Source organism: Zootoca vivipara, chromosome 9 (genome assembly GCF_965207765.1).
Source record: "Zootoca vivipara chromosome 9, rZooViv2.hap1.1, whole genome shotgun sequence".
In the NCBI taxonomy this organism is placed as follows: domain Eukaryota; kingdom Metazoa; phylum Chordata; class Lepidosauria; order Squamata; family Lacertidae; genus Zootoca; species Zootoca vivipara.
This window is the reverse complement of record NC_142592.1, coordinates 44,259,571-44,285,791: the sequence shown is the minus strand read 5'-3', so window position 1 is coordinate 44,285,791 and position 26,221 is coordinate 44,259,571. Positions and strand designations below refer to the sequence as shown.

The window sequence follows — 26,221 nt, the reverse complement described above, 5'->3', positions numbered from 1 at the left end:
CTAGGCCCGTTTCACACATTACACGAATGCAATCCTTTGTCTGTCTCAAAGTCAACCATACTGTTTCCTCATGAGTTGAAACAGTATGAAATCTGCCTCGCCAAATATGTTTTTCCCATTCACCTTTAACATGTGAAGAAGCTCATAAACAAGTGTTTTGGAAGGCCAGTGTTCCCAAGGCAGCTTAAAAAGCCCTGAGAGGCATTGGGGAGCTAGTGCAGGGACCATCTTTACCACACAAATGAAGCATAGTTAAAACAGTTGGGCTGTGCATGCCTCTCCCCGATCCAATTCGGGGCTCGGGTGGGCGCTTTGGAGAGGCACCAATCCAACCTGAGAACAACTCAACTTGGCACCAGACTCTGAACCAATCTGATGACCTTGCGCAGTGTCTAATTAAGGTTTAAAACCCTATATATCTCCTTCCCCCCCCCCTTGCTACCACCATATCCTGCACCCCTTTTGACAGCCCCAGATTGCTTCAGCTGGACCTGATCCAACTCAAAGTGACCAAGGGCTACCTCAACCCAATATGGCGGACTCCTGGGTTGATCCAAACCAGACTGATTCGATTCAGGACTCAGGATTTGTCTGGGTCCAGTGCACAGCCCTACAGAACAGGGCACACCATCCTCAGCCACCCCCCAACAGTGAACTAGAGAAGTGAAGCTTAGCAGAGAGAGAGAGAAACACTGCCATGCTCTGCTCTGCTCTGCTCTGCTCTGCTCTGCTCTCCTCCCTCCCCCATTATCAGTCTCCTCCAAATCTATGCGGCTTGCTCCCTCGGCTTGCTTTGAAGTTCTCCGAGAGACACACTGGTGTTACTTTTCTTGGGTAAAATAAAATGATGGATGAGACAGATGGCCATCAGCATAATGAACGGTGTAAAGACTAGAATCTGGTATAAGGCAGCTTCGTTGTAAAAAGATACTCTCTCTTTTTGTGAGTGCAACAGCAGGCACTTTCCTTATTTTCCTTTTTTACTATGCTTTGATTAAAGGCAGGCAACACCAGGGCTTGGGGCTAAATCAAATCACATCTGGGGACGTTTCCAGCCCTGAGGCTTCCAAATGACCAATCCTGGCTTAAGGCATCATTTCATTCTAGGCAATGCGTGCGCAATGCGCATGAATGCATATGAGAATCACAGGCAGGTTCTTCCCTTAGGTATTCTGGTGTCAGCGGTCCATTCAACCCTCCCTTCTCACCCTCATACCAACCTGTCCTTTGACCTGGGAGATCCAAGTCTCCAGCAGCAATCCCATCCTGGACTGGTGGAACTTCTGGGTTGTCTTGACAGCGATGAAAAGCTCTTCCGGCAAGAGGCCTTTCCCAACAGCAGAATGTGCCATACCATCATCGTGGCCCTTGAGTTGTTTTCCATGCTCAGTCCCCCTCCTGTTTCTCCAGTCTGCCAGAATCATCTCCCTCCATGCCCACCTGCCAGGTATCCCTCCTGAAAGTCTCTGGTTGCCGACCGCTTCCTGGATGCCGTAACGCCTCGTGGAAAGAAGCACCATGCTCACGAGAAATAGAACAACTCCAGAGGAGGCCTGGAGGAGACACCGGCACATGGCTTTCGATCCCGCAGCGAGGAGATGGGCGAGGTTCAAAGCCCCTCTTCCTGCGTCAGTGCTTGAAGGTCAAATCCTGCTCTAGCCTGTGTGCTTTCCCACAAAGTTGAGAATGGCATAGATCAAGGAGATAGGCCAAGGTCTGTCTAATAAATACCCTAGGAATGCAAGATGTAGGGGCCAGTGAGCGAGGTTATGTGGCTCTTCAGGAAAGCAGAAATTACCAAAGAGGTCTGCCTCACTCTTTTCTCCCCCACTCACTCCTCAAGGGATGAGGAAGCCTGGAGGGCAGAGGCATGGGATCTAGGGAGACCTGATTTTCCAAATATCAAAGAGGGCAGGTGGCAGAGGCTGTTAGGTAGGAGGTAAGAGGAGGACCAAAAAGGCACGGTCCTGGCTCCCATCTGAAGTCACACAGGATGAGCTTCGGCTGTCAAGTCAAGATTCCATGGACAAATGCCCATCCCAAGGGAGGGAAGAAAGTGCCCACCTTTCCAAAGTGAAGATTCCCAAATAACAGCCTCTCTTTCCCAGCTGGAACACAGAGCTTCTAACCTCAAAGGCAAGGCAGGTTTTTCCTTTTTTTTTATTGCCTCCTTTTTGTCTCCCAGCAATTGCAGGCTAGAGCCAGGGCTGCAAAGGAAACTGCCTTTCTCCAGTCCCACCAGCTGTCTGCTGCCCTCCCTCTCCCAGCTCCATTTTTTTGGCTGCAAGGAGGCAAACTCCGCCCAGTCCCTTTTATGGGTACACGGCTTTTATGGGTTCACGGCTAGGCAGGTCCCGCGTGTCTCAGGGGAAATCTTCCCATCTGAACAGCCGCCTGCCTGCCCTCCCAGCTGCTGCCCTTTTGACCGGCTTTGTCAGGCTGTGAAAAAAGCACCCCCTTCCCAATGGAGAATTTATCTCCTCAGTCAAGGAAATGGCACGCATATTGCAAACATTGATTTCTCAGGCCGGCTCACTAGTAAATAAGGGTGCGCAAGCAAAGATCACCTGGTGGAAATTAGTTTCCCTTCACACCTATAACCTGTGGGTTGCAGGCAATTAAGGAGGTAAAAAGGAGCGATTCCTTTGCTCTTTGCATTACAGAGCTGGGCTGAGTTTGCTTGAGAGGACAGAAACCAGAATTTGTTAGTTTATCAGGAATAATTCCCGGTACATCTCAAATATTATGGGGCAGCAACACAATGGGTGCATATTGTCAGGGCAGGATTTAGGTCTGATGAGGCCCTAAGCTACTGTAGGTAATGGGACCCTTTCTATGTGATATTTTAGGGAGCAGGCTAGCAGGCGGGGCCCATAGCTGCCAAGTTCTCCCCTTTTTTAAGGGAAATTCCCTTATGCTGAATAGGCTTCCTCATGAGAAAAGGGAAAACTTGGCAGCTATGGCGGGGCCCATTACTTACATCATAGGAGCCTACACAACACAAAACACTGCTGCTGTATGTAGGTTTTATTTTATTTGTTTTTTATCTTATATTTTGGAACTGGGAGAAAAGCAATGACAAACCTAGACAGCATCTTAAAAAGCAGAGACATCACCTTGCCAACAAAGGTCCGTATAGTTAAAGCTATGGTTTTCCCAGTAGTGATGTATGGAAGTGAGAGCTGGACCATAAAGAAGGCTGATCGCCGAAGAATTGATGCTTTTGAATTATGGTGCTGGAGGAGACTCTTGAGAGTCCCATGGACTGCAAGAAGATCAAACCTATCCATTCTTAAGGAAATCAACCCTGAGTGCTCACTGGAAGGACAGATCGTGAAGCTGAGGCTCCAATACTTTGGCCACCTCATGAGAAGAGAAGAATCCTTGGAAAAGACCCTGATGTTGGGAAAGATGGAGGGCACAAGGAGAAGGGGACGACAGAGGACGAGATGGCTGGACAGTGTTCTTGAAGCTACGAACATGAGTTTGACCAAACTGCGGGAGGCAGTGCAAGACAGGAGTGCCTGGCGTGATATGGTCCATGGGGTCACGAAGAGTCGGACACGACTAAACAACAACAACAACAATTTTGGAACTGTACATCCAATTTTCTCCCTTTTGGGGGGGGCCCACAGAGTGGGGACCCAAGCTATAGCTTGTTTAGCTTATACATAAATCTGGCACTGCACATTCTACTTATAAGGCACATTTCAAGTACATAGTTTTCCCTCAGAAAATCCTGGGATCTGTAGTTTAAGGGTGCTGGAAACTGTAGCTCTGTGAGGTGTAAACGACCTTTCCCAGGATTCACTGGAAAAAGTGATATGCTTTAAATACCTGTACATCGTTTTATTTGCATGCCACATTTTCATAGTTAAAACCATGCAGAAGGCATGTTTCAACGTGAAAAAGTACATCATTACAAACATAACAAAAAGTAGTCATAAACAATAAAAAAACATCAAAAAGTACACAACCAAATTAAACAATTAAGCAATTTACAAATTAAATACCTGGTGTGTATGCAGCCACTGCTATCCCTGGCAAGAACAGCTGTATGATAATCTTTGCAAACCCCCCTTACCCCGCATCCATGCTTAGGCATACATTAAAAACATCTAGGGGGAGAAGTAAGGCTTAGTTATTACAAACAAGAATCAAGGTGGCAAACTTGCCTCTTGAAATGTAGCAAACTACCTGTAGCTCTAAGGTATTTCGTTTTTGTTTCAGTCTCCTACAGTGTGCAATAGCGATGGAAGGGGATGCTGGGGTCAGAGCACAATTCTTGGTTTGAGAATAGATGCTACTAGTCAGTGCTATTTTTCTAGAAAAAGAGGGACCAGAAGAACTCGCCTTGTTCTCTTATCATGGCAATAGCGCCCACCCGAGAGGTGCCAGAACTGAGTTCTGGTGAGCTTCAACTGAAGAAAGCCCTGCTACTAGCATGTTTCAATGGTCTTCTGTGAAAGGTACGAGAACGTAACAGGCAAAGGGCCAGGGCCGGCTCTAGGTAGAGTCCCGGTGGCGCAGGGCCGGTAGGTGGGGCGCTGCGCGGCAAAGCCGCACGGAAGCCATGCTACACAGGGCGGGGGCGCCGGAGCGATCTCCGCCCCTCAGCGCCAGGGCGCCCGACCTGCTCGAGACTGCCCTGCAAAGGGCCATGTTTGTGCACTGGGATGGAGACTTCCCTGACCCCACAGCCAAACCGCAACCATAGAGAGAAAAACTTTGATCCAGGATTATTGGGGGGGGGGGGAATGATGCAAGAATGCTTTAAATGCATGGTGAGGATGGTTCTTACGTGCAGCGATGCACTCTGCCATCTACAGATGGAGGGATGCCAAGGCCATTAAACCTGGAGTCTGAAGATTGCCAAACCATCTTTGACTCACTGCTGATGCCGCAAATGCAGAGCCCAAGGGCTTGCTGCTTTCAATACTCACAGGTAGTTTCAGCCGATAAGGATCCTTTGCAGTAGGCTGCCAGGACCACGATTTCAAAAAAAAGAGTCATATGGTCTGCGCTTCATGGAATTGTAGCATTTTGAATAACAATACAGGAGCAGCTCACCGGCCACATTTTCTGCTGCTCTGAATGATGTTCCTGCAATAAGGAACAGAAAACCAGAGCATCTGGTGATCCTAGTTTGGCAAGGAATGAAAAAAATGCTCATGTGAGTTAAACTCAGACACATTTGCGTGCAGACACACACGCACAATGTACATTTCTATTTTTACATGCTTGCCTTTATAGGCTGGCTGCTGGAAGCTGACCTCCTCCCTACTTTTGAGAAGTGAAACTGATAATTTCCCCCTTTCCCCCACCCACATCTCTGTTCCTAAAGACCTTCCCATGAGGGACAGTCATTCATTCCAAGTAGATCATGCTGCTCTGAGTTTTATGCACATTCTTCTCTTTGTTACATGCTTTGATGAGCAGTGACCTAATTAAAACATGTTGCTTTTTAGAATATTATCAATGGCATCTTGAAGGGAAGATACCGTGTTTCCCCCTTTTTAAGACACCGTCTTATAACTTTTTTTACTCAAAAAAACAGACGGTGTCTTATTTTCAGGGGATGCCTTGTACCTTAAGGCCTCCTCGGAAGGGCCAGGCCACTGGCTCGGGGTGCTGCTGGGCGCTCTGCGCGGCACCGAGGCGGCAGGCTGCTGGCTCGGCGCTCCGCCCAGCGCTGCTGGGCGCTCCGGGCGCTCGGCGCTGCAGACCGCTGGTTCCGGCGGCGGGGGGCAGGCCTCGGGCAGCTCTCCCCCCAAAAGAAGAGGCCAGGCGCTGCAGGGGGCTCCGAGCGCTCGGCGCTTCGGAGCGCTCCGCTCTGCAGCCGCCGGCCTCGGGCAGCCAAACAAAAAGAGAAGAGGCCAGGCGCTGCAGGGCGCTCCGAGCGCTCGGCGCTTCGGAGTGCTCCGCTCTGCAGCCGCCGGTTCCGGCGGCGGGGCGGCAGGCCTTGGGCAGCTCCTCCCCCCCCCAAAAAAAAGAAGAGGCCAGGCGCTGCAGGGCGCTCCGAGCGCTCGGCGCTTCGGAGTGCTCCGCTCTGCAGCCGCCGGTTTCGGCGGCGGGGCGGCAGGCCTCGGGCAGCTCCTCCCCCCCAAAAAAAGAAGAGGCCAGGCGCTGCAGGGCGCTCCGAGCGCTCGGCGCTTCGGAGCGCTCTGCTCTGCAGCCGCCGGTTCCGGCGGCGGGGCGGCAGGCCTCGGGCAGCTCCCCCCCCCCGCAAAAGAAGAAGCCAGGTGCTGCAGGGCGCTCCGAGCGCTCGCTGTTTCGGAGCGCTCCGCTCTGCAGCCGCCGGTTCCGGTGGCGGGGCGGCAGGCCTCGGGCAGCCCAAAAAAAAGAAAAGAAAAAAAGAGGCCAGGTGCTGCAGGGCGCTCCATGCGTTCACTGCAGCAACAGCAGCCGGTTCCAGGCCCCTCTGGCTGGCTGGGGCGCTTGGCGGTCTCGCATGGAGGTATGTCTTATTTTCGGGGGGTGTCTTAGATTTCACTAATGATAAAAAATGCTGCCATGGCTTACTTTCTGACTACGTCTTAAAAAAGGGGAAACACGGTATGCACATCTAGTCTTTTTGACCTAGATTTTTAGATTCCCTTCCAGCTTTCAAATCCCTTCCGGCTTCCCCAGCTGCAATAGTCCCCAACCATGCAAGCTTACCAATCTATCAATTCTGGTCCATGTTTCCCCAGACCACCTGTTGGGATGGTGCGTTAGCTCACATCTTGTGAGGTTTTTGCCTTAGGGTGCTTTGAGATGGCCGGATGGGGGATTCTAAATTATGAAAATGGGTCATTCAGATATCACAGACAGGTTGTTGGCAACAGGGTTGTTGTTGTTTTAATTACTAGGTTTTTGCCAGAGAATACAAATTGGATTATTATTATTATTATCATCATCATCATCATCATCATCATTTCTGGACACACCATTCTTGCTCCCACAAGAGCCCAGGGTGGCTAACAGCAATCACACAAAAAAGAACTTTTAAATACAAATGCTAAAACAACAATCTGAAATTAAATAAACTATACAGTCAGGTTATGTAGACTTTGGGTTGCGTACTTTTTGGGTTACATACTGTGCAAACCCAGAAGCGTTTGTTTCCGGGTTTGCCGTGTGTGCATGCACAGAAGCATTCTGTGCAGTTCGTGCATGCGCAGAAGCGCTTTTTCGCGATTTTCAGGTTACGTACTTTTCGGGTTACGTACCGCACCCCGGAACGAATTGGGTACATAACCCGAGGTACCGCTGTACAGCATAACAATCAGTGACAGAATATTCTGTATGGAGCCCCAATTCTTAGAATCAAAGAGTTGGAAGGGACCACAAGGAACGTCTACTCAGTGGCGTAGCTTAGTTTGCCGTTTCCCCGGGTGTGTGTGCCAGGCAGGGGCGGGGCAAGGAGGGTGAACAGAGTCTGCCATGTCAGCCCAGACTTCGCCGCAGACACCACCGGAGTCTGTTGAAATGGAAATGTAGGATTACTATGATTTAAATAGAAATACATCTTAACGGAATGGGGAATGCCTACATAACCTGTGTGCCTGCTCAGTCGGCTGTCCAATTGCAAACTGGAAGAGCATCTTCGAGGCCCCTGCCTCTCTTCTTTCTTATGGTTCTTTTTCTTTAAACCAGACTTGGGCTGGACTTGGGCAGCCCTTCAAACAGAGGACTGTCCTCTTTAAGGCAGGACACGTGGCCACCTTCCAGCTTATGAAACTATGCTCCTTTCCAGTTTATGAAGCTATATTTCCCAACATACTCCCAGTGCTCATAATGTACTGCTGTTACTTGCAGTCCCTTTTATGATTCAGCAATCAATAGCTGCTTAAGTGAGTACTGCTGCATACACCAAGCAGAGCTACCCCTCCCAAGTTCAGTTGCATGTGGAGTAAACCCTCCAATCCGATTTCTTCATCTAGGAGACCCATATTTCACAGCTTTGTGGATGCCAACAGTTCCACAGAAATATACAAGTGCACCAAAAAATCCTTGTGGGTGGCTCATGGAGCTTCCTGAAGGTCTTGGCTTACATTTTTGTAAAAAAGCAGGCATCTAGGCCTTATTGCTTTGAATGTATATTGAATGAAAGTGTTAGGCGAAGTCTGCTGAACTTTTGGAAGTCAAAGGAGCAGATGAATAAGATGTCCAGTGGTTGAAAAGGAAGCATTAGCTTGTCTGGCCAATATTTTTTCCTCTTCTCTTGATTTGTTCTATTTTTGAAAAACAAAACACCACAGACGGAATAAATTATTCAAAAGAATAAGCATAATAGATGATAAACAATTATGCAAAACAAGTGAAATTATGCAAATCTGCTCTACTTGCATAATTTATATAGGTTGCAGAATTCAGCATTTTGGGAACAGTGTTATGAACTGTTGACCACTGCCCCATGTGGTGAAATGCGTAACTGTAGACTTTCATTGAAGAGCAACCTTTCAGATTGCCTTCTGCTGAACAGGAAGGAGTGTAAAACATATACCTGTCTCAGCAGGAATTTGCTTGGCCGACAGAGACTGCATGAACTGTGGCAAACCCAGTCTTGTTGGTCCTGGTTGGCTCTTTGATCTTGATTTCTGTTTGGTCCTGACTCCTAGTCCCAGGCTCACTCCAGATCATATTCCTGACACAGAGTTTACTTTTTCTCCAGTAGGATTTTATTTTCTCTTTTGCAAAATAAAAAAATTCCTTCAGTAGCACCTTAAAGACCAACTAAGTTTTTATTTTGGTATGAGCTTTCGTGTGCATGCACACTTCTTCAGATACACAGATACACTCTTTTGTTGCTGTTGTTCAAAGATTATCCACTGCACTGCTCCTATTTTCACTACCACCCCAATTCATAGTCCATAATTGTCCCAGGAGAGTACCCCATAATCAGCATAGGAGGCCCTGTTGGTGGTGCTGTTGCAGGATACAGCCCATTTGACCCATGGCAGGACCTTCTCGGTGGCAGATCCCCATTTCTGAGATGCCCTCATTAACTTCTAGGAACCATTTAAGACATTTCTGTTGACCCAGGCATTTGATAGCTGAAAAACACTGTTCTTGGCAACCTTGAAATTACCAGCTGTGAGAGTCAGGTGTTTTTAGACATTTCAATTGTTTTAAAATGTTTTTTAAAAATATTTGTAATTGCATTGCATTATCACAGGTGTCCCGGGTGCCTTTGGGAGGAAGAATGGGATATAAAACTAATAACTAAAATGTATTGTGAAATAATACTTGAGCCCCTTCGTTTTAGCTGTAGCTGAGCGCTTGCACCTCTTCAGAAAAATCTGCCACAGATTTTTCAAAGAACTCCAGGCAGCTTTTCATTTCTTTGGTGCTCCCCTGGTATTTTAATATATAAATGTATATATTATTTTTAGATTCCCTTTGAACATCAGGATGTTCTTTCACTGACTTATTGGGAACAACATGCCTTAGGCCCCGAGATGCGAAGGTGAAAGGCACTCGTTGGAACCGCCGTGGCCTGATAAACTTCACAGTTGCAAAGCTCCAGCACTCTGCATGGATTAAACTGGCAACTCCAGAGACACAAATCCTTGGAGGCATTCCACTGACATGAGAGCATAAAGGTAAAGGTAAAGGGGCCCTTGACCATCAGGTCCAGTCGTGTCTGACTCTGGGGTTGCGGCGCTCATCTCACTCTATAGGCCGAGGGAGCCGGCGTTTGTCCGCAGATAGCTTCTGGGTCATGTGGCCAGCATGACAAAGCTGCTTCTGGCGAACCAGAGCAGCGCACGGAAACACTGTTTACCTTCCCGCCGGAGCGGTCCCTATTTATCTACTTGCACTTTGATGAGCTTTCGAACTGCTAGGTGGGCAGGAACTGGGACCAAGCAACGGGAGCTCACCCCGTCGTGGGGATTCGAACCGCCGACCTTCTGATCAGCAAGCCCTAGACTCTGTGGTTTAACCCACAGTGCCACCTGGGTCCCTGACATGAGAGCATAGGAAGAACCAATGTTCTCAAAGTAGCCAACCAGACACCTGTGGGAAACCCCCTAGCAGGGTTCAAACAGAATAGCACTCTCCCCTTCTGCGGTTGTCAGCAACTGGTACTCAAAAGAATGACTCCCTCCTTTGGAAGTGGAACACAGCTATCATGGCTAGTACCCATTGATAGCCTTCTCCAAGAATCTGTCCAGTCCTCTTTTGAAGCCATCCAAGTTGGTGGCGTCACTGCCTCCTGTGGCAGTGAGTTCCACAGTTTGACTGTGCACTGCGTGAAGAAGCATTTTCCTGAATCCTCTTAACATTCAGCTTCATTGGATGTCCACAGGTTCTAGTGTTAAATGAGAGGAAAATTTGCCATGGTCGCATACCAAGCCAGCACAGATGTTATTTTTTTATATTAATTTTTATTAGTTTTACATATACCTGTAATCACATTGCGTAGCATCGTATCCTCTTATTAAATCTCTTTCGCTCAACTGAGCCTAATGACTTCCCTCCCTCCTGCCTAATGATTTACAAACTAAAATTTTGCATCTTTGCATTTCACTTCCTTTCCTATTCTTGTTATATCATTACCTAAGATATTACATTACTCATCCTGAATAGGTAGTAATTTCATCTTACAAATCTTCAGATAACCCTGCTAGTGATGTTCCCAAAGGCTGCTGACGGCTGCACAGATGTTATTGGGCCCAGAGACGGAAAGAAGATAAAGTTCCTTCCACAGAAGAATGAAGTTGATGGACGATGCTGAAATGGGTAATATGACTGGAAGAGTCAGAAATCAGGAAGACCAAAGTTTTAATAAGGAATGGGAGAAATTTAGAACTTATCTGAAAGAACTTATCTTAAAGTTAAAATCGTTAGTAGGACTGGAATACCACTTGTAGTTTAAGGGTGAATTCTGGACACAATGGAGATGTAAAATATTTGGATCATCATAAAAGATGCGGGAGGAAATGATTACGGTAATACGGGAGAATGGAAGTCCAGGAGATTCCTTGGAATCTTGTTTTTATGATTTATGTTTGATATATCTCTGTAAATTTTTAATTTGAAAAACCAAATGTTGTTGTTTAGTCGTTTAGTCGTGTCCGACTCTTCGTGACCCCATGGACCATAGCACGCCAGGCACTCCTGTCTTCCACTGCCTCCTGCAGTTTGGTCAGACTCATGTTCGTAGCTTTGAGAACACTGTCCAACCATCTCGTCCTCTGTCGTCCCCTTCTCCTAGTGCCCTCAATCTTTCCCAACATCAGGGTCTTTTCCAAGGATTCTTCTCTTCTCATATATCTTCTCATATATTACAGAGATAGGTAAAGGGACCCCTGACCATTAGGTCCAGTCGTGACCGACTCTGGGGTTGCGCGCTCATCTCGCATTATTGGCCGAGGGAGCCGGCGTATAGCTTCCAGGTCATGTGGCCAGCATGACAAAGCCGCTTCTGGCAAACCAGAGCAGCACATGGAAACGCCGTTTACCTTCCCGCTGTAGCGGTTCCTATTTATCTACTTACATTTTGACGTGCTTTCGAACTGCTAGGTTGGCAGGAGCTGGGACCAAGCAACGGGAGCTCACCCCGTCACAGGGATTCGAACCGCCGACCTTCTGATCAGCAAGCCCTAGGCTCAGTGGTTTAACCACAGCGCCACCTGGGTCCCTATTACAGAGATATTACAGAGATATATCTCTGTAAATTTTTAATTTGAAAAACCAAATAATGAATAAATTTAAAAAGAGAGGAAAATGTTCCTCTACCGATTTCTTCATGCCATGCGTAATTTTATTGTGTCACCTCTTACTTCCTTTTCTGCTAACTAAATTGTCTCGAATGCCGCAAACTTTCTTTGCCAGGGGAGTTGCTTCGTTCCCTCGTTCATGTCGCATGCAGTTTTCTGACCCAAAGCAGCTAAAGAGAAACATTGACAGATCCCTGGAGTGCCCAGCGTGACAGGAGACTCCAAGAGTGATGTAGATAACCATACATGGTAGCCCTCAACCCTCCTAAGATTTGGACCCAGACAAAATGGTGGGGTGTCCTTGCTGCCATTTGCAGCTGTTATGCTGCTATGAGGTTGGCTTGAGGCCAGCAGCCTGCTCAAGTCTGCTATCAGTGTTACTCCGACGATAATTTACCACGTCTGCCCTGCATTCGATTTACAGACACCAAGCCTGTTGGCAGAGTCATTTGTTTTATTGTTCTTCATTGATTGTACAGCACCTAGTTGTTTAGGTGCTTAATAAATTATTATTATTATATTACTCTCCCGGCACAAAATCATCTGGCCTCGTCTCTCTCACTGCTTCAGTTAATATCCTTCCAGCCCGCCCACTAAGGCTCTGGCTACCATCATTCATGTTTCTGTGTCTTTAAGGGTGGGCTGCCAGGAAGCACTTTTCGTGGAGCAACCCTTGGAGGCTGTCTGGCACGGCCAATTTGTGCAGCAAATCAGAGCCCGACTCCTCACAAGGTGGATGACGCATGTGAGTTCAGCATGATCAGTTGCACAAGTTACCTATTAACATCCAGGTAAAATTCAACATGTTGGCTTTTGACTTGAAAAGTACTTCAAGAGCCTCCCTACTCTTCAAGACCTGCTGAAGAGGACACACATAAAGCCCCTTTGCTACAGGTGCTAAGCTCAGTTGGAAAAAGCAAGACCCTTTCTTCTATATTCCTGACATTCCAGCACTAGTTTTCCCACAGTCCAATCCTGCCGACTTTTAAAAGATGTTCCTTTTCCACTGGGCTTTTAAAGGGTATGTTTTATAATCCAATAGGTTCATTTGTTCCTTTATCCAGCCTGCATTTTTACTCAACGCTGAGATGTTTTCACCGACGTTTTTACTTCTACTACTATTTCTTAGCCACCCAATTAAAAAAAGAGGGATATTTACATTTTAAACAAATGAACAAAATAAAAAATACTGTAAGTGCGGCTCTCAATCCGCCAACCAAGGCGTTGAAAATGAGGGAATCCAGAACAGCCAAGGTCAGATGTGTCAAACACTAGCATTTCCCTCCTTCCTCTCCAGCAATTTGTATCCCAATATATCGGGGTTCTTGAACCTATGAAACAGACTGGCTATAAGCATGCAAAGCCCATCTGTACAAGAGTGTTAGAAAGTCACAGTCTAAAGTCCAAACATAAATCTAATCCCTGTACTCAGAACACTCATATCTTTGGGTCCGATTCTAAATCGAGAATTCAGAGAAACTGCAATGGCCTAATAGGCCACAACTGAGATGAATTATGATTAGGAATATTAAAAGATGCCTTACAACATGCATAGGACTGTGTTATGTTAATGCTTATCTTATCCTTGCTGCCATTTTTCATCTTTTGGTGGTGTTTTTGTTGATGTTCTTGGGAAATAACCTCCTCTTGTTTTATGGCTTTACAGAACACTTCCCCCCCCCCTTTGCACCTTCCCAGATGCAGGTGCATTAAATGACTCATTACACGACTTCTACAAGGCATTTACTACCTTATAATAGCTGCCTGAGGAGGCAAATGGCATTCCTCTGCTAACCAGCCTGTAGCTGCCCTTGCTCTGTGGCAGGCCAAAATAACTTGCAGGGTTAATATTTACCCAAGACTCCTTTAACCCAGCTCTACCCACACAGGGAACCAGGCCGCTGGTGCAAAAGGAACTGGTATAGTTAAAATGCAGAAGTAGCCACCGCAAGTGAGCCCCAGAAGAAATTGTGGGCGTCAGAAACAGGTTCCGAAACAAACACGGGGAAGAGAAGCAGTGTGGGGCATGATTCCTACAGTGAAATACGGCTGCCAAAAAAAGTCTGAGTTTCTTCAGGCCAGGAACAAGGTGCTGGTAAAGCTTGGAGAGACCATACTGGAGAGCCACTGCCAGCCAGTGTAGGCAGTATTGAGCTAAAAGGGCCAATGGTTTGACTCAGGAAGAGCCCAGGGAGCTGCTCTATACCAACTTTCCACAACCCTCCTTTACAAACCCTTGCCAAACTTTTGTGGCATCTTGCACATGTCAGTGGGCCCCTAGAAGCAACAGAAGACAAGATCTGGGAACAGACCACTGCTCTCTCTCTCTCCCTCTAGGTCACATCCTTTCCAGAGCGCAACCCAGAAAGTAAACCAAGAGCTCTGCTATGTACCAAAAGCCAGCTGGGGCTGACTTCTGCGAGGTAGCTCTTAACTCCCCCCCTCTGTGCATTTCATTTCCTGCACTTCACCCTCTTCCGCTCCACCCCATTCTTGGCCCCCATGTCCATGGGGAAGGGATAAGATGGAAGAGTTTAAGGCCGAGTTATCTTAGCATGTCATCCTACATCAAGGGGAAGCCAACAGGGTGTTATTGGACTCTCAACTCCCCATCAGTCCTGGGCAGAACAGCCAATGGTCAGGGATGATGGGAGCTCTAACTGGAGGACACCCTGTTGGCAAACCCAGCTCATGAGATTAAAGTGAAGACAGCCTGTTGAGTAAGTGCAACAGCTGGCTTTCCGGAGGCCCTTGTGGACCCAGCCTCATTTCTGGCAAAGCACTACAGCTGTTCCCTCTGCTGGGGACTGAGGGGGAATGAATCAAAGATGAACGGGATGTTGCCCAGGAACAGAAGCGACAGCCACTCTTTCCCTAGAAGAGGCCATGGGTCACTGGTCAAGTATCTGCTTTGCAAGCAGAAGACCCCAGGTTCAATCTTCAGCTTTTCCAGGTAAGGCTCGAAGCGACCCCTGCCAGAAACTCCATAGAACCACCAGCAGACAACACTGCAGGACTTAGTATAAGGTAGATTCCTACTTACAGAGTTTGTGCCTTTAGCCACACAAGAGGCAGCAAGTGAACTGCAAAGAGACACAATTCAATAATTGTGCACAATTCCAAGCACAATTCCAAGTGTTGGTGCTGACCTTTAAAGCCCTAAACGGCCTTGGCCCAGTATATCTGAAGCAGCATCTCCACCCCCATCGTTCAGCCCGGACACTGAGGTCCAGCTCCGAGGGCCTTCTGGCGGTTCCCTCCCTGCAAAAAGCGAGGTTGCAGGGAACCAGGCAGAGGGCCTTCTTGGTAGTGGCACCCACCCTCTGGAACGCCCTCCCACCAGATGTCAAGGAAATAAATAACTATCTGACTTTTAGAAGACACCTGAAGGCAGCCCTGTTTAGGGAAGTTTTTAATGACTGGTGTTTTCCCGTGTTTTTAATATTCTGTTGGGAGCCGCCCAGAGTGACTGGGGAAACTCAACCTGATGGGTTGGATATAAATATATTATTATTATTATTATTATTGGGCAAAAAGGAAGGAGTGGAGACAGAGGCAGGCCTAGGAACAAGTTGGAAATGTGCTTCCTTTCCAGTGAACTCAAGAAGCAGCCAGTCGTTCATTTCCATTGTTAATGCTGTTTAATTCTCTTTCCATAGTCCGGTCTTCAATAAAAAGGGTCCATCAATAATTTAGGCACAATAAAGTGGCGGGCACAGAGGATGTCTCTCCTGCCTGCTCATGGTCCCTCTGGCTGAGGGGACAGTATATGTCTGTGAGCATGCATGCGAGGGCACCCCACCCCCCTCTCACACTAACACACACACATACATCAGGATGTGAATGGAGGTAGAGACAACAGCCACAGAGAACACAGGAAACGAGGAAGGGCCTGGGAGAGTGGAGTTGATACTGGAGGCAGTGAAATGCAGAGGCGCATTTTGCCCGTTCTCAGGCTAATTGAGGGAATGACTGGACCACAAAGGCTATGTCTGTAGGATATCTGGAGTGAATCACAGATCCAGAACATCATCAGTGGGTCGTGGGTCGAAGCCTCTGTCCTGCAGAGGCTTTTCTGCTTGCAGACACCTCCAGACACCCATCACAAATCACTCTCCTCGACCCACACAATCCTGGTCTGCTCCTGGAAGACGTGGGCACGCACCACCTTCACCAGCTCCTCCGCACTGCCCCAGGCGTGAGGATCCACCCAGGCCCCCAAGCAAGGCAAAGTGTGAAGAGTCCACTTGGCCTTCCGGCACTGCTTCAGCACCTCCGAGTCGCGCAGCCCCGGCTTCCCCAGCAAGCTCCTAGGAGGAAAGAGCACAACAGAGAAGCACGCCATCAGTAGACTCCTCGAGATGCTATGAATAATGCATTCGCCGAGATGGGCTAAGTCAAGCATGTTAGCTTAAGCATGTTGAAGTCTAATGGTCTGATCCCAAGAACTGATGGACCGCCAAGCAAATGCTCCAGTTCGGAGCTTCCTCCGCCCCCTGCACCAGGACGACGTCACAAATCACAGTCCACGTGCGTTCCCATCTGAAGCAAAACATTTGGGGGGTTTGCAGAAGGAGCTTTAAAAAATTCAGCAGACACTGTAACCACCCAGAGGAGAGTTTGAGCAACCGGTGAAACCTTATGGTCCATAGCGTATTTGGGGATGGGGCGCAGCTCAGCAATAGAGCGCTCGTTTCGCGTTCAATCTCCACCCAAGGCCAGGAAAGACTGCATGTCCGAAACTGGAGCCACTGCCAATCCATGTAGAGAAAACCAAGATGGGTGCAACTACCTATATGGCTTCTAATGAGGTGGTTTCCAAAAGCTTTCTGCATCAGTACTGCTTGAGAAGGAGTTGCAGAAAAAAACTGAAGCAATGAAGGTGCAGGTTTTTAACCAGAGGTTGGATGGCCACCTGTCGTGGATGCTTGAGTTGAGATTCCTGCATTGTAGGGGGTTGAAGTAGATGACCCTCAGGGTCCCTTCCAACTCTGCAATTCTATGGTCCCCAGAGTCATTTCATTCAGAATATTGGCGCGGCCTATTGGGTCTTATCGTCCTCTTGCACAGAATGAGAATAGGTCCCTAAAAACACTTCCTTGAGGCTACGGAGTTTGGGAGAGGGCCAACAAAGATGGGGAAATGGTCTTTCAGGGAAACTTGTCAGCTGTTATACTCATCTTCTCACTGTGAGACACCTGTGTTCTAGGGTGTTCAGCAGCTTTAATTGTGGCACAGAAGAGGAAATTTCAACAAGCATAGCTTGCTACACCTCCTTAGACGGTTCAGTGCCCCAGTCTGCTGCCTTATATTCATAGAATCATAAAATTGTAGAGTTGGAAGAGACCACAAGTGCCATCTAGTCCAATCCCCTGCAATGCAGGAATCTTTTTTGCCCAACGTGGGGCTCAAACACATGACCCTGAGATTAAGAGCCTCATGCTCTACTGAGCGAGCTGTACCAGGCCGTTTGGCCATTTAGCTCGGTCTATCACTGACAGGCAGCAGCTTCCCGGGATTTCGGCCAGGGCTATCTCACAGCCCTACTTGGAAATGCCAAAGACTGAACCTGGGACACAGTGCATGCAACACAGATTTCAGACAGGGTCTCTCCTAGTAGCAGGTGCTAGAGCAGGGGTCCCCAGACTTACCCGCCTTTGGGCCGGTGCCCGCCACGCCGATCACGCGGCGGGCCGGAGGGCGGGGGAGTGCGCGCCCGTGTGCATGTGCGCGCACACTTACTGGTGCGGTGGCGCGCTTCCAGGTCCAAAACACCACCGAAAATTGTTTGTGTGCATGTGTATGGGCCTCCCCCGACCCGGAAGTGCACCTCCCCCGACCCGGAAGTGCACCGGAAATGACCTCTTCTGGGTCGGGAGAGGCCCATACGCATGCGCAGAAACAATTTTCGGCGCTTTTTTCAGATCTGGAAGCGCGCCGCCGCGCAGCGCGTTGTAAGAGCGGGCGGCAGCAGCGGGTGGCAGGGGTCGCCGCGGGCCGGATTGGGAGGCCAATTGGGCCGCATCTGGCCCGCGGGCCGTAGTCTGGAGACCCCTGTGCTAGAGGGTGAACCTGGGACATGCTACATGCAAAGAAGATGCTCTTCCACTGAGCTATTGTCCTTCTCCAGGTAGGGCAGAGTGGGTTGCGGAGCTGGGTCTAAGCACAATGGAAACATTGGTGCTTCTTCTGGCAGGCTCTGCTAGAGGAAGAAGGGCTCTCATCTAGAGCTGTGTCACAGCAGAGCAGGGGGCGCCGGACTGCTTATACCATCTTAAGTCCATCCCATGCCCTTGCCTTACTTTTTGGAGACGGCCAGCTCTTCCCATCTGCATTACAACCTGTGTCAATCCTGAGAAGGGCTTTTCATACCTGACTCCCCTGACGTTCTTCTCTGTGACCTCAACATGGATAACGATGGGGTATATTTCACTTTTAATTAGTTCCCTCGCCACCTGGACCTCCAGCTCCAGCAGGCAGTGTTTGTTCTGCAAGGAAATCCAACAGATTTACTGATTCAAATGGAAAAGAAATAACCCGCCCCTGACAAGTTACATTAAATCAAACCCTACACTGTGAAATATCATTGCTTTTCCAATAGTAATTCCATTAAAGGATGGGATTTACAACCAAACCAGTGAGGAAAAGAGAGAATTGAAGGGCAGGGTCAGTTGATATACAGCACGCTGGGTGTCCGATACATCTGGGTGGGAGAAGATCCCGTCACTCACCTCCAGAGACCCTCGGACTCCCATGCTAGTCAAGGAGAGCATCAACCCACAGACCTACAGAGCCCACCAGCTTGCAGGTCTGCACTCAGAAGACCCTCTTCTCTGGAGAAGGAGGACAAATGGGATGTGAACAGATATTGTGCAAAAAGGCAGTCATGGAGCTTACATAGTGTCACAGGATGCCGGTGGTGACTACTCTAGAGTAACGACTCTCCACATTCTTGCCTTTTAAGGTTTTATTATGTGCAGTCTATTTACAGTGATTCAGCTGTACAAGATACATCCTTCTAGTCCGAATCAGAACCCGAGAATGGCGCGCTCCGCGTTCTCTTCCAGCATAAGAGTCTGGGCACGCCAAAACGTCCTCCCCGCCTTCTCCTGCGTAATTCCGGAACCGGAGGGGAAAAGGGTCTCCTTTTCCTGTTTTCCTTCTCCTCCCTTCCCCCCTCTCTCTCTTCCTCCCCTCTGTGTAGCAAGGGCTCTCCTATGCTGCCAGAGCCCTGTCTCCTCCTTTCTCTTTCCTCACTCGACTCCTCCCCATCCCCGCTGGCTTCGCGGCTGGTGGAGGAACTGCTTCTCAGGATGGGAGGGGGCTGTCTGTACTCCCTGCCCCTTACACATAGGAAGTTGAGGAGACAGCTTGGTGGGACTGGTTTGAGGCAGAGGAAGATAATTTGGATTCCACTTCCCTAGAAACAGGGCCAAAGTGCAGCCATTACATTTCCCATAACTCCAGATGGCCACTAGTACACTCCCTGCTCCAAGAGGAATTTTAACAGTCTGGTAATTGGGAGTAGCAGTGTAGAAGCTCTCTCCACAAAGAGTTGCCTGGGTAGTGTTACAATAAAAGGGGAATCTAATTTTTGTCTCAAGTTTTTCCATAAGGCGTATTTAGCATAACCGTCCGTCTCGCCCTGCCTCTCAGCCCTGAAATTGCAGTGCTCTGTTCCTCACCTTTCCAATAGCCTCCTTGATGCTCCGCATCTTCCCACAGTTCCTCTGGCTTTCGGAGATCCCATCAGCAATAATAATATTCTTGGAGGAGCCAGAGGAGAGTCTTTGGTCAGGAGGGGCATCTGTGAATGCAGGGAGCAAAAACCTCAAAAAGACAGGTCTTGGAGGAGATGTGCCAATAAGCATGAGTTATCATGGGGGGGGGGGTACTCTCAAAGCCTAGGCTACGATGTGGACCTTCAATCCGAAATTCTCTTTAATCAAAATTAAGTCCCAATGAATTCAGTTACATTTACTTTCATTTAAGAGTGCAGGGGTTGGCAGCCTAAGGCTAACCATGCGAGTCAAACCCATTGAACACACTGGGAGATATTTCTGAATAAACATGCATTGGATCGCGCTGTAAATCATGCAAGTTGCAATTCAGAACTTTTCCCCAAAAATTGCCCTATTTTTTTTCTTTTGTGAGGGAAGGAAAACAGAAGCAACGTCTTTTATTTTTATGACCTTAGCGCTGTAGTTCCCAGTAGTTTTGTTAAGGGGATTGACGAATGGAAAGCCATTTTTTTTCAAGATCCATCTATTGGCCCAACCCTCGATGCAGAAGAACTTCCTGTCCTTTCCTTTTCCACACCACACGGTACAAGAATCATAGCACAATCTCAAGGTCCCACATTTCACTGCATTAGGAGGCATTAATCTCATATCAGCAGACCTTCTTTGCAGCAACACTATGGGCCATGAACAGTGGAGAGTTTTCTTCTTTACATCATGGTTGGGGGACCTGTGGCCTTCTAGATGTTGTTGGACTCCAACTCCCATCATCCCTGGCCATTGGCTACGTTGGCTGGGGCTGATGGGAGTTGGAGTCCAACAATATCAGGAGGGCCATAGGTCTCCCATCTCTGCTTTTCATGAATAGAGATCCTCAGAGTTCTGTTTCCTGCACCCAAAGTGTGGAACCTGCATTTGTGGGGCTCAGGTAGGGAAGGGCAAAAGGCAGAAGGTCTTGTCAAAAGTCACCCCCCTACCCACTTCAAGATGCAGAAGGAAGATCCTTGCTCAAAGGAAGGGTGGAAAACCTGTGGTCGGGCTATATCTCCCATCAACCCCAGCCAGTAGGACCAACAGTTAGAGATGATGGGGAGTTGCAACCTCTGCAAGGCCCAGTTCACCCCAACTCTGAGCTAGAGGCATGAAAAGGAAGCTTTCATGCTTACTTCTGTAGGAGTAAAAATTATTAAACCAGAGACTCATTTCCAAGCATGGTCTCAAGGTGCAAGTCCAGAGCCAGGAAGGATAGAGGAAGTAGACCCACTTGGGGTTTCCGGCTCCACCACCGGCCCATCGTCAAATCACTCAGCCTCTCCTGCTTACCAGACGGGCACGAGCAAAAGTCCTGATGGGAGGAAGGGAGAGCCAGAAGGTTATTAATGAGGCGGGATGCTAAGCAAGCAGGTGAGAGCATGACGGGACGACGAGTCTGAACCACCAGAGGGCATACCGGGCTGTAGGGCTTTTCAGTTCCACCTGCACATAAAAAAGACAGTGTCAATGAGCAAGAGAAGGGAGGGCAGGCTTGCTGGCTTCAGTGATTCCTTACATGCCTTTAATATGGTGGTGGTTGGGAGCTGCGTGGGCCTTTGAGGTCCTCGTTTCGTGACCCCTGCAAGCTCTGCTCAGCCCTGTTCTGGCTGGGGAGGGCCTGCTTATTTATTTTCCAAGAGGAACAAGGAGTCCTGTGACCCACCACGAAGCAGGGATGGGAAACCTGTTGCTCTCCAGGTGTTGCTGGACTGCAGCTCCCATAATTCCTGACCACTGGCCATGCTGGTCGAGGCTGATGGGAATTAGAGTCCAATAGCAACCGGGAGGGCCACAGCTTCCCCATCCCTACCACCCTAAAGACAAGCTCAGATAAGACCAGTGAATAAAGCACAAGCTTTATTCGGGCAAGAGGAAGCGCCTATCACCATCATCCACGATTTCTCATTTTTCTCTACTGCAAGGTAGGGAACCTCAGTCCTGGGGGCCACATGCAGCTCTCCATCTGGCCCTCAATGACTGTGCCAGCCCATGCACCCCTCCCACAGGCCATACCGTTCTCAAATGCTTTTGCCTGACTTTAAGGAAACCTAATCAACAAAGGCAAGAATCACATCCATTGTTCTGCCCACTTTTGCATCTGCTCCTGGCCCTCAGAAGGTTGCCCTTGAAAGAATGGGGTCTTTGGGTTGAAAGCATCCCCCACCCCTACTCTGTAGTTATCTTGGGGAAAACAAGAGGGAACGAGTGAGATTCCCATGGTTCCCAATTCTTTGGCAGGCACACAATGCCGACATAATCCAACTCTAAGGTTATAATCAGAGTGCTTTCTCCAAGATCAACATGTGGTTAATAAAGGGAGGGCCTTTTCAGTGGTGGCACTGCAGCAATGGAGCGTTCTCCCAAGAGAAAGGCTCACCTGGAACCCACTCAAATGCCTCATCAGTGCCCAGCTAAAAGCTTTTTTTATTTTTTATTTTTTCCTGGCCCATTTTTATGATTTTCTAGATTGGCTGTTATTCTTTATTTTTAAGTACTAGCTATTTTAATGTGGGTTCCCCCTGTTCATTTTATTGAACACCACCCTGATGACATAATTAAAGGGTGGAGTATCCACGAATGAATGAATGAATGAATTCACCGGGGCCAGACAGTCAGAGCATATAATGCCAATCCTGGCCTGGCTGTACTGGCTGCCAATTAGTTTCCAGGCCCAGTTCAAAGTGCTGGTTTTGACCTCTAAAGCCTTAAGCGGCGCAGGACCGCAATACCTCAACAACTGCCTCCCCCCATATGAACTAGACCCTGTGATAATAATATGAGGCCCTTCTTCATGTGCCTCCTTCACAGGGGCCTTTTCTGCAGCTTCCCCCCCCCCCCATTGTGGAATGCCCTTCCCAGAGAGGCTCGCCTGGCGCCTTCATTACATATCTTTAGGCACCAGGTGAAAATGTTTTTCTACAACCAGGCCTTTGGCTGATGAACATTCTATGTCTTTTAAAAATCTGTTTGTGGGAGGGGGGTTGTTGGTTTTATTTTGTTCTCCTTTCTATTTTTGCATTTTGGGTTTTCACTTCGTATTTTTATGTTGTGAGCCACCCTGTGATCTTTGGATGGTGTTTTGCATATTGAATAAATCAAGCAAACCCTCATGAATATGCAAAACGCACAGACACAGAGAGACACTGCTCCTGTATAGAGAGGCCACCCACCACAGTAGGTGGACCATTCGTGGGAGTTACTTATCCGGCGTTAACTCAAGAGCAACTCTATTCTGTTGGGAGCAGAGGTTTGCAAATTCACCTGGGCAAAGCTCTTGCCAAGGGGCCTCCTCACCCTGCCCCCCTTGCTGCTTGTGTTTCACCAGGCGAAGCTGGTCCAGGGCCCGTTTCTTCAGCTGGAAAGAACAAAGAGAAAGGGAGGGGAGGGAGGGGTGAAGGAGACAGACAGAACAAAGCATGCATCACTCAGGCGCTTGCAAAATGACAGCTACATGTTTATTATTGGAAGTTAAATAGGCTGTGCCTTGAGATACAACTCCCCGAGTGAGGCAGGGCATAGCAGCAATTAAGAGCCTTCCTCTCTCGCCAGCTCCGGTCCTTCGAGAAAACAGCTCAAGATAACAATGCAAGGCATTTCTCGGCATCTCCCATAAGGGAAGGCTGTCCCTAAGAAAACGCTGCACCAGCAGAGACAACAGCTACCACACAAGGGAAGTGCAGCACTTTTCGCCTAGGCTGTGTGTCGGAGAGAGAAAGGGAGCAAGACACCAGCTACCCACTCCCTACGTGACACACCCGATCCAAGAAACCAGACACTGAGGCCAGGAAGTAGGACTTTGCAGCCTGTGGACAAGGGAAGAGGCTTAGACCAGGAGGGGGTTTTCCTCTCTCCATCTTCCCTTCCCCACTGCACCCCTGGATTTTGCCATGGTGAGCCTCCCTAAGCCAAGAGCTGCGATGATTTCCTAAAATGCAGAACCCTTCTGCCTAGAAATTGGTCTCAAACATCACAATCATGGTGGCTTATGACCGCTAGACTTTTCACGGCAATTCCAGATGGGTGTGACTTGATCAGTCCACAGCTGAGATAAAAGTACTTCCTGCATGTTCAAAAGCGCTCCCCTCCTTGACGGTACGTCACACGTTGCAGGAAAGAACCTTCTCATTACTATTCGCAAAGATTCATATTCAGCCCTTCATCCCAGGGACGACGAATGTTTAGTAGGCTAGCCTGGAGAGAGACCGAGGGGCCCGAGGTTGCCCATTGTGTTTTGTAGCTGAGTGGGGATTTGAACTCAGGTCTCTGTGCTCCAAGTCCTTCATTCTATCTGCTGCACAACACTGGCTGCACCATATCATTATGTGCTTTTATACTGTAAACCGCCCTGTGATCTTCGGTTGAAGGGCAGTTATTGATTGATTGATTGATTGATTGATTTGCAGGTTCCAGGGCTGAGTCTAGACAATTCCCCTTGTGCGCATCTTACAAATGTGAGCCTCCTCTCTCAACAACTTTGGCATAACAGCCAAGGAGTTATACGAAAATCACCAATGAACATGAGCAAGCAACCGTTCTATCTTCCTTTTCTCCCTCTCCTCCCTCTCAATCCCTTTTTCCTTTTGGATTGCAACCCTGAGGATAGGGACTCCCTTACTAGTGCAAGCTGTTCTGGAAGCCTTTTGGAATGGAATAAAAGAACTTTTATGATTAACAATAATAATACCACCACCGGTCCTTTCTTCCCAACCCACACATTCCTCCCCCCCCCCCCTGTTCTCTCACTTCCAGCTTACCTTAGTCTTGGAGCCTTTTTGCTGGGCTGCCATTTGACCTTTCTCCTGTATCTTCAGGAGCTGATGAGCCCTGAAAGATGACAGCAATTGAAAACCAGCTTGATGGGAGTGCGCACACACACACACACACACACACAGAGAGAGAGAGAGAGAGAGAGAGAGAGAGAGAGAGAGAGAGAGAGAGAGAGAGAAAGAAAGCAGCACCGTGTGGCCAACTGCTCTCAAGAGGCACAGGAATTGATCGTTCCAAATGCCCTTTTTAGTGAAGAAGGCATATTGAGATTTCTCTCATCCTCACAAACAGCCAGGTTGGTGAGCCTCAGCTCCTGTTTTGCTTAGCAAGGCATGGAAACACAAAGGTACACTGTCAGTGCTTCCAAACAGTCAGCGTTTTGCAGGATTCAAGTGCACATCAGAACTTTAGGTCTGTGCAACTAAAGTGGATTAAGGGACTCTGTCAGCCTAGCAGAACAAATCCAGTTTTAAAAAAACAAAAACAAAAGCCAGACTTGCTGCAATTTGGAAAGTGATGGGGAATTCAGTGTAGAATTCAACACTGGAAAGAGGGAGGCGCAACTGGGCTTTCATTAAGGAAAGCCAATTAATCAAATGGATTTCTGTAGATTATTGTATTTTGGTGTTCTGTTGGAAACCCAGCCAGATGGGCGGGGTATAAATAATAAATTGTTGTTGTTGTTGTTATTTTAAAAATAAATCAAATGTGCATAAATGTGTGTACAATTACAACAATAGCTTATGTAAGTGAGGGGAGGCAAGGTGATGGAAGTGCATGCTTCACCAAGGGCCATCAGTGAAGAAAGTGATGGGGGGGGTGCCACCTTCAGTTTTTGAAAGTATTTAGGGTAAACTTACATTTAACTTTAAAAAATAAAATAAAACTTACCACCCAATCAAACCAGAAAACCAGAGATGCTTCTTTTTAGTCTATTAAAATGGCCCTAACCAATTAATTTAAATTATTAAAGGTTGCAGCCTGAGCTTTTATATACACATCATTACTTCCAGAGGGGCAGCCGTGTTAAGTCTTTTGCAGCAAGAACCATTTATTATGGCCAATTCTGTTAGCCTTTAAGTTGCCAGAGCACTGTGTGGTCATTACTTATTTCCACTCTGTTCTAACTGCTTTAACACAATTCTCTTCTCATTCATCTCTAATGATACTGGGGGTGAGCTCAGCACACAGATCCTAACCAGGGAAGGCCACATGGATATTCCAGAGCTGAGTGGCAACTTGAACCTGGTTTTCCTGAATCCCAGCTCACATCCACTGATTCACCAGTTCCCTACAGCTCCCAGGCAGCCTCTGAAACAGCAACATGGCTGTGTCTCCACCTAGTTGCCCCCCACCAAATTTCTGCCTGCCATCCACTCAGCCTTCTCTAAAAATCCAATGGAAACACAATAAAAAGCACGGCACCAAATAAAACTCAATTAGCACTCCAAAACCCGAGTCCACCTAAAATTAATCCAATAATGCTACATAAATATTACAAGGTAGCTTAAAAACCCAGTTTAAACATGGAGGCTTTTGCAGATCCTGCTAAAAACCTGCAGACTAGACTCGGGCAATTCTCAGGGGGCAGAATGTTCCACAAAACTCTTGCACTGTTCTCTAACTGTTAGGATTCCTCAAAGGAGGAAGAAATTAAATAGGGGAGGGGAGGCACTCACTAACAACCTCCCCTCCTCCCAGTTGTGGGTTCCCCTATAAACCCTTCTCCTACAGCACCCACATATCATGGTGGTGCTTAGATCTATGGGTTATGACTCACTGTACCTGGTGCTAGTCAAGTGCTGCAACTGCCAAAAAATAGAGGGAAGTCCTAAGAAGCTGCCTTATGCCATCTCTTGCTATTAGTTGCTCTAGATCTCTATTACGGTCTGTATTTTGCCCAGCAGCTATTCTCCGGGTTCTGCTGCCCAAAGAGCGCGACTGCATCTAAATGTGCTTAAGTTACAGGGAGGG

At 48.0% G+C, this 26,221-nt stretch overlaps 2 protein-coding genes across 5 annotated transcripts in view; both read right to left on the bottom strand.

Annotated features, from left to right (window-relative positions):
• The window catches only part of MFNG (MFNG O-fucosylpeptide 3-beta-N-acetylglucosaminyltransferase), a 35,330-nt gene extending 30,130 nt beyond the window's left edge, over positions 1 to 5,200 (bottom strand). The window contains exons 1-2 of one of the 3 annotated variants that reach the window (XM_088652098.1): positions 4,944 to 5,200; positions 1,221 to 1,732 (exon numbers count right to left, since the gene is read on the bottom strand). In XM_088652098.1, coding sequence (XP_088508224.1) covers positions 1,221 to 1,574 — 354 coding nt within the window. In that variant the 5' untranslated portion in view covers positions 1,575 to 1,732; positions 4,944 to 5,200. Of the gene's footprint in view, positions 1 to 1,220; positions 3,222 to 4,943 lie in introns of those variants that run through there. The other 2 variants (XM_088652099.1, XM_035128320.3) reach the window with 2 other exon arrangements.
• Positions 5,201 to 15,330: 10,130 nt separating this feature from the next.
• CARD10 (caspase recruitment domain family member 10) overlaps positions 15,331 to 26,221 on the bottom strand; it is a 46,499-nt gene continuing 35,608 nt past the window's right edge. Inside the window, exons 17-22 of one of the 2 annotated variants that reach the window (XR_015945876.1) lie at positions 24,235 to 24,304; positions 22,742 to 22,835; positions 20,614 to 20,923; positions 19,394 to 19,515; positions 18,081 to 18,196; positions 15,331 to 16,018 (exon numbers count right to left, since the gene is read on the bottom strand). Coding sequence is in view for 1 of the 2 variants with exons in the window: in XM_035128071.3 (XP_034983962.3) it covers positions 15,811 to 16,018; positions 18,081 to 18,196; positions 19,394 to 19,515; positions 20,771 to 20,923; positions 22,742 to 22,835; positions 24,235 to 24,304 (763 nt within the window). In the remaining variant the exon portion in view is untranslated. The remainder of the gene's footprint in view (positions 16,019 to 18,080; positions 18,197 to 19,393; positions 19,516 to 20,613; positions 20,924 to 22,741; positions 22,836 to 24,234; positions 24,305 to 26,221) is intronic. The other variant, XM_035128071.3, reaches the window with a different exon arrangement.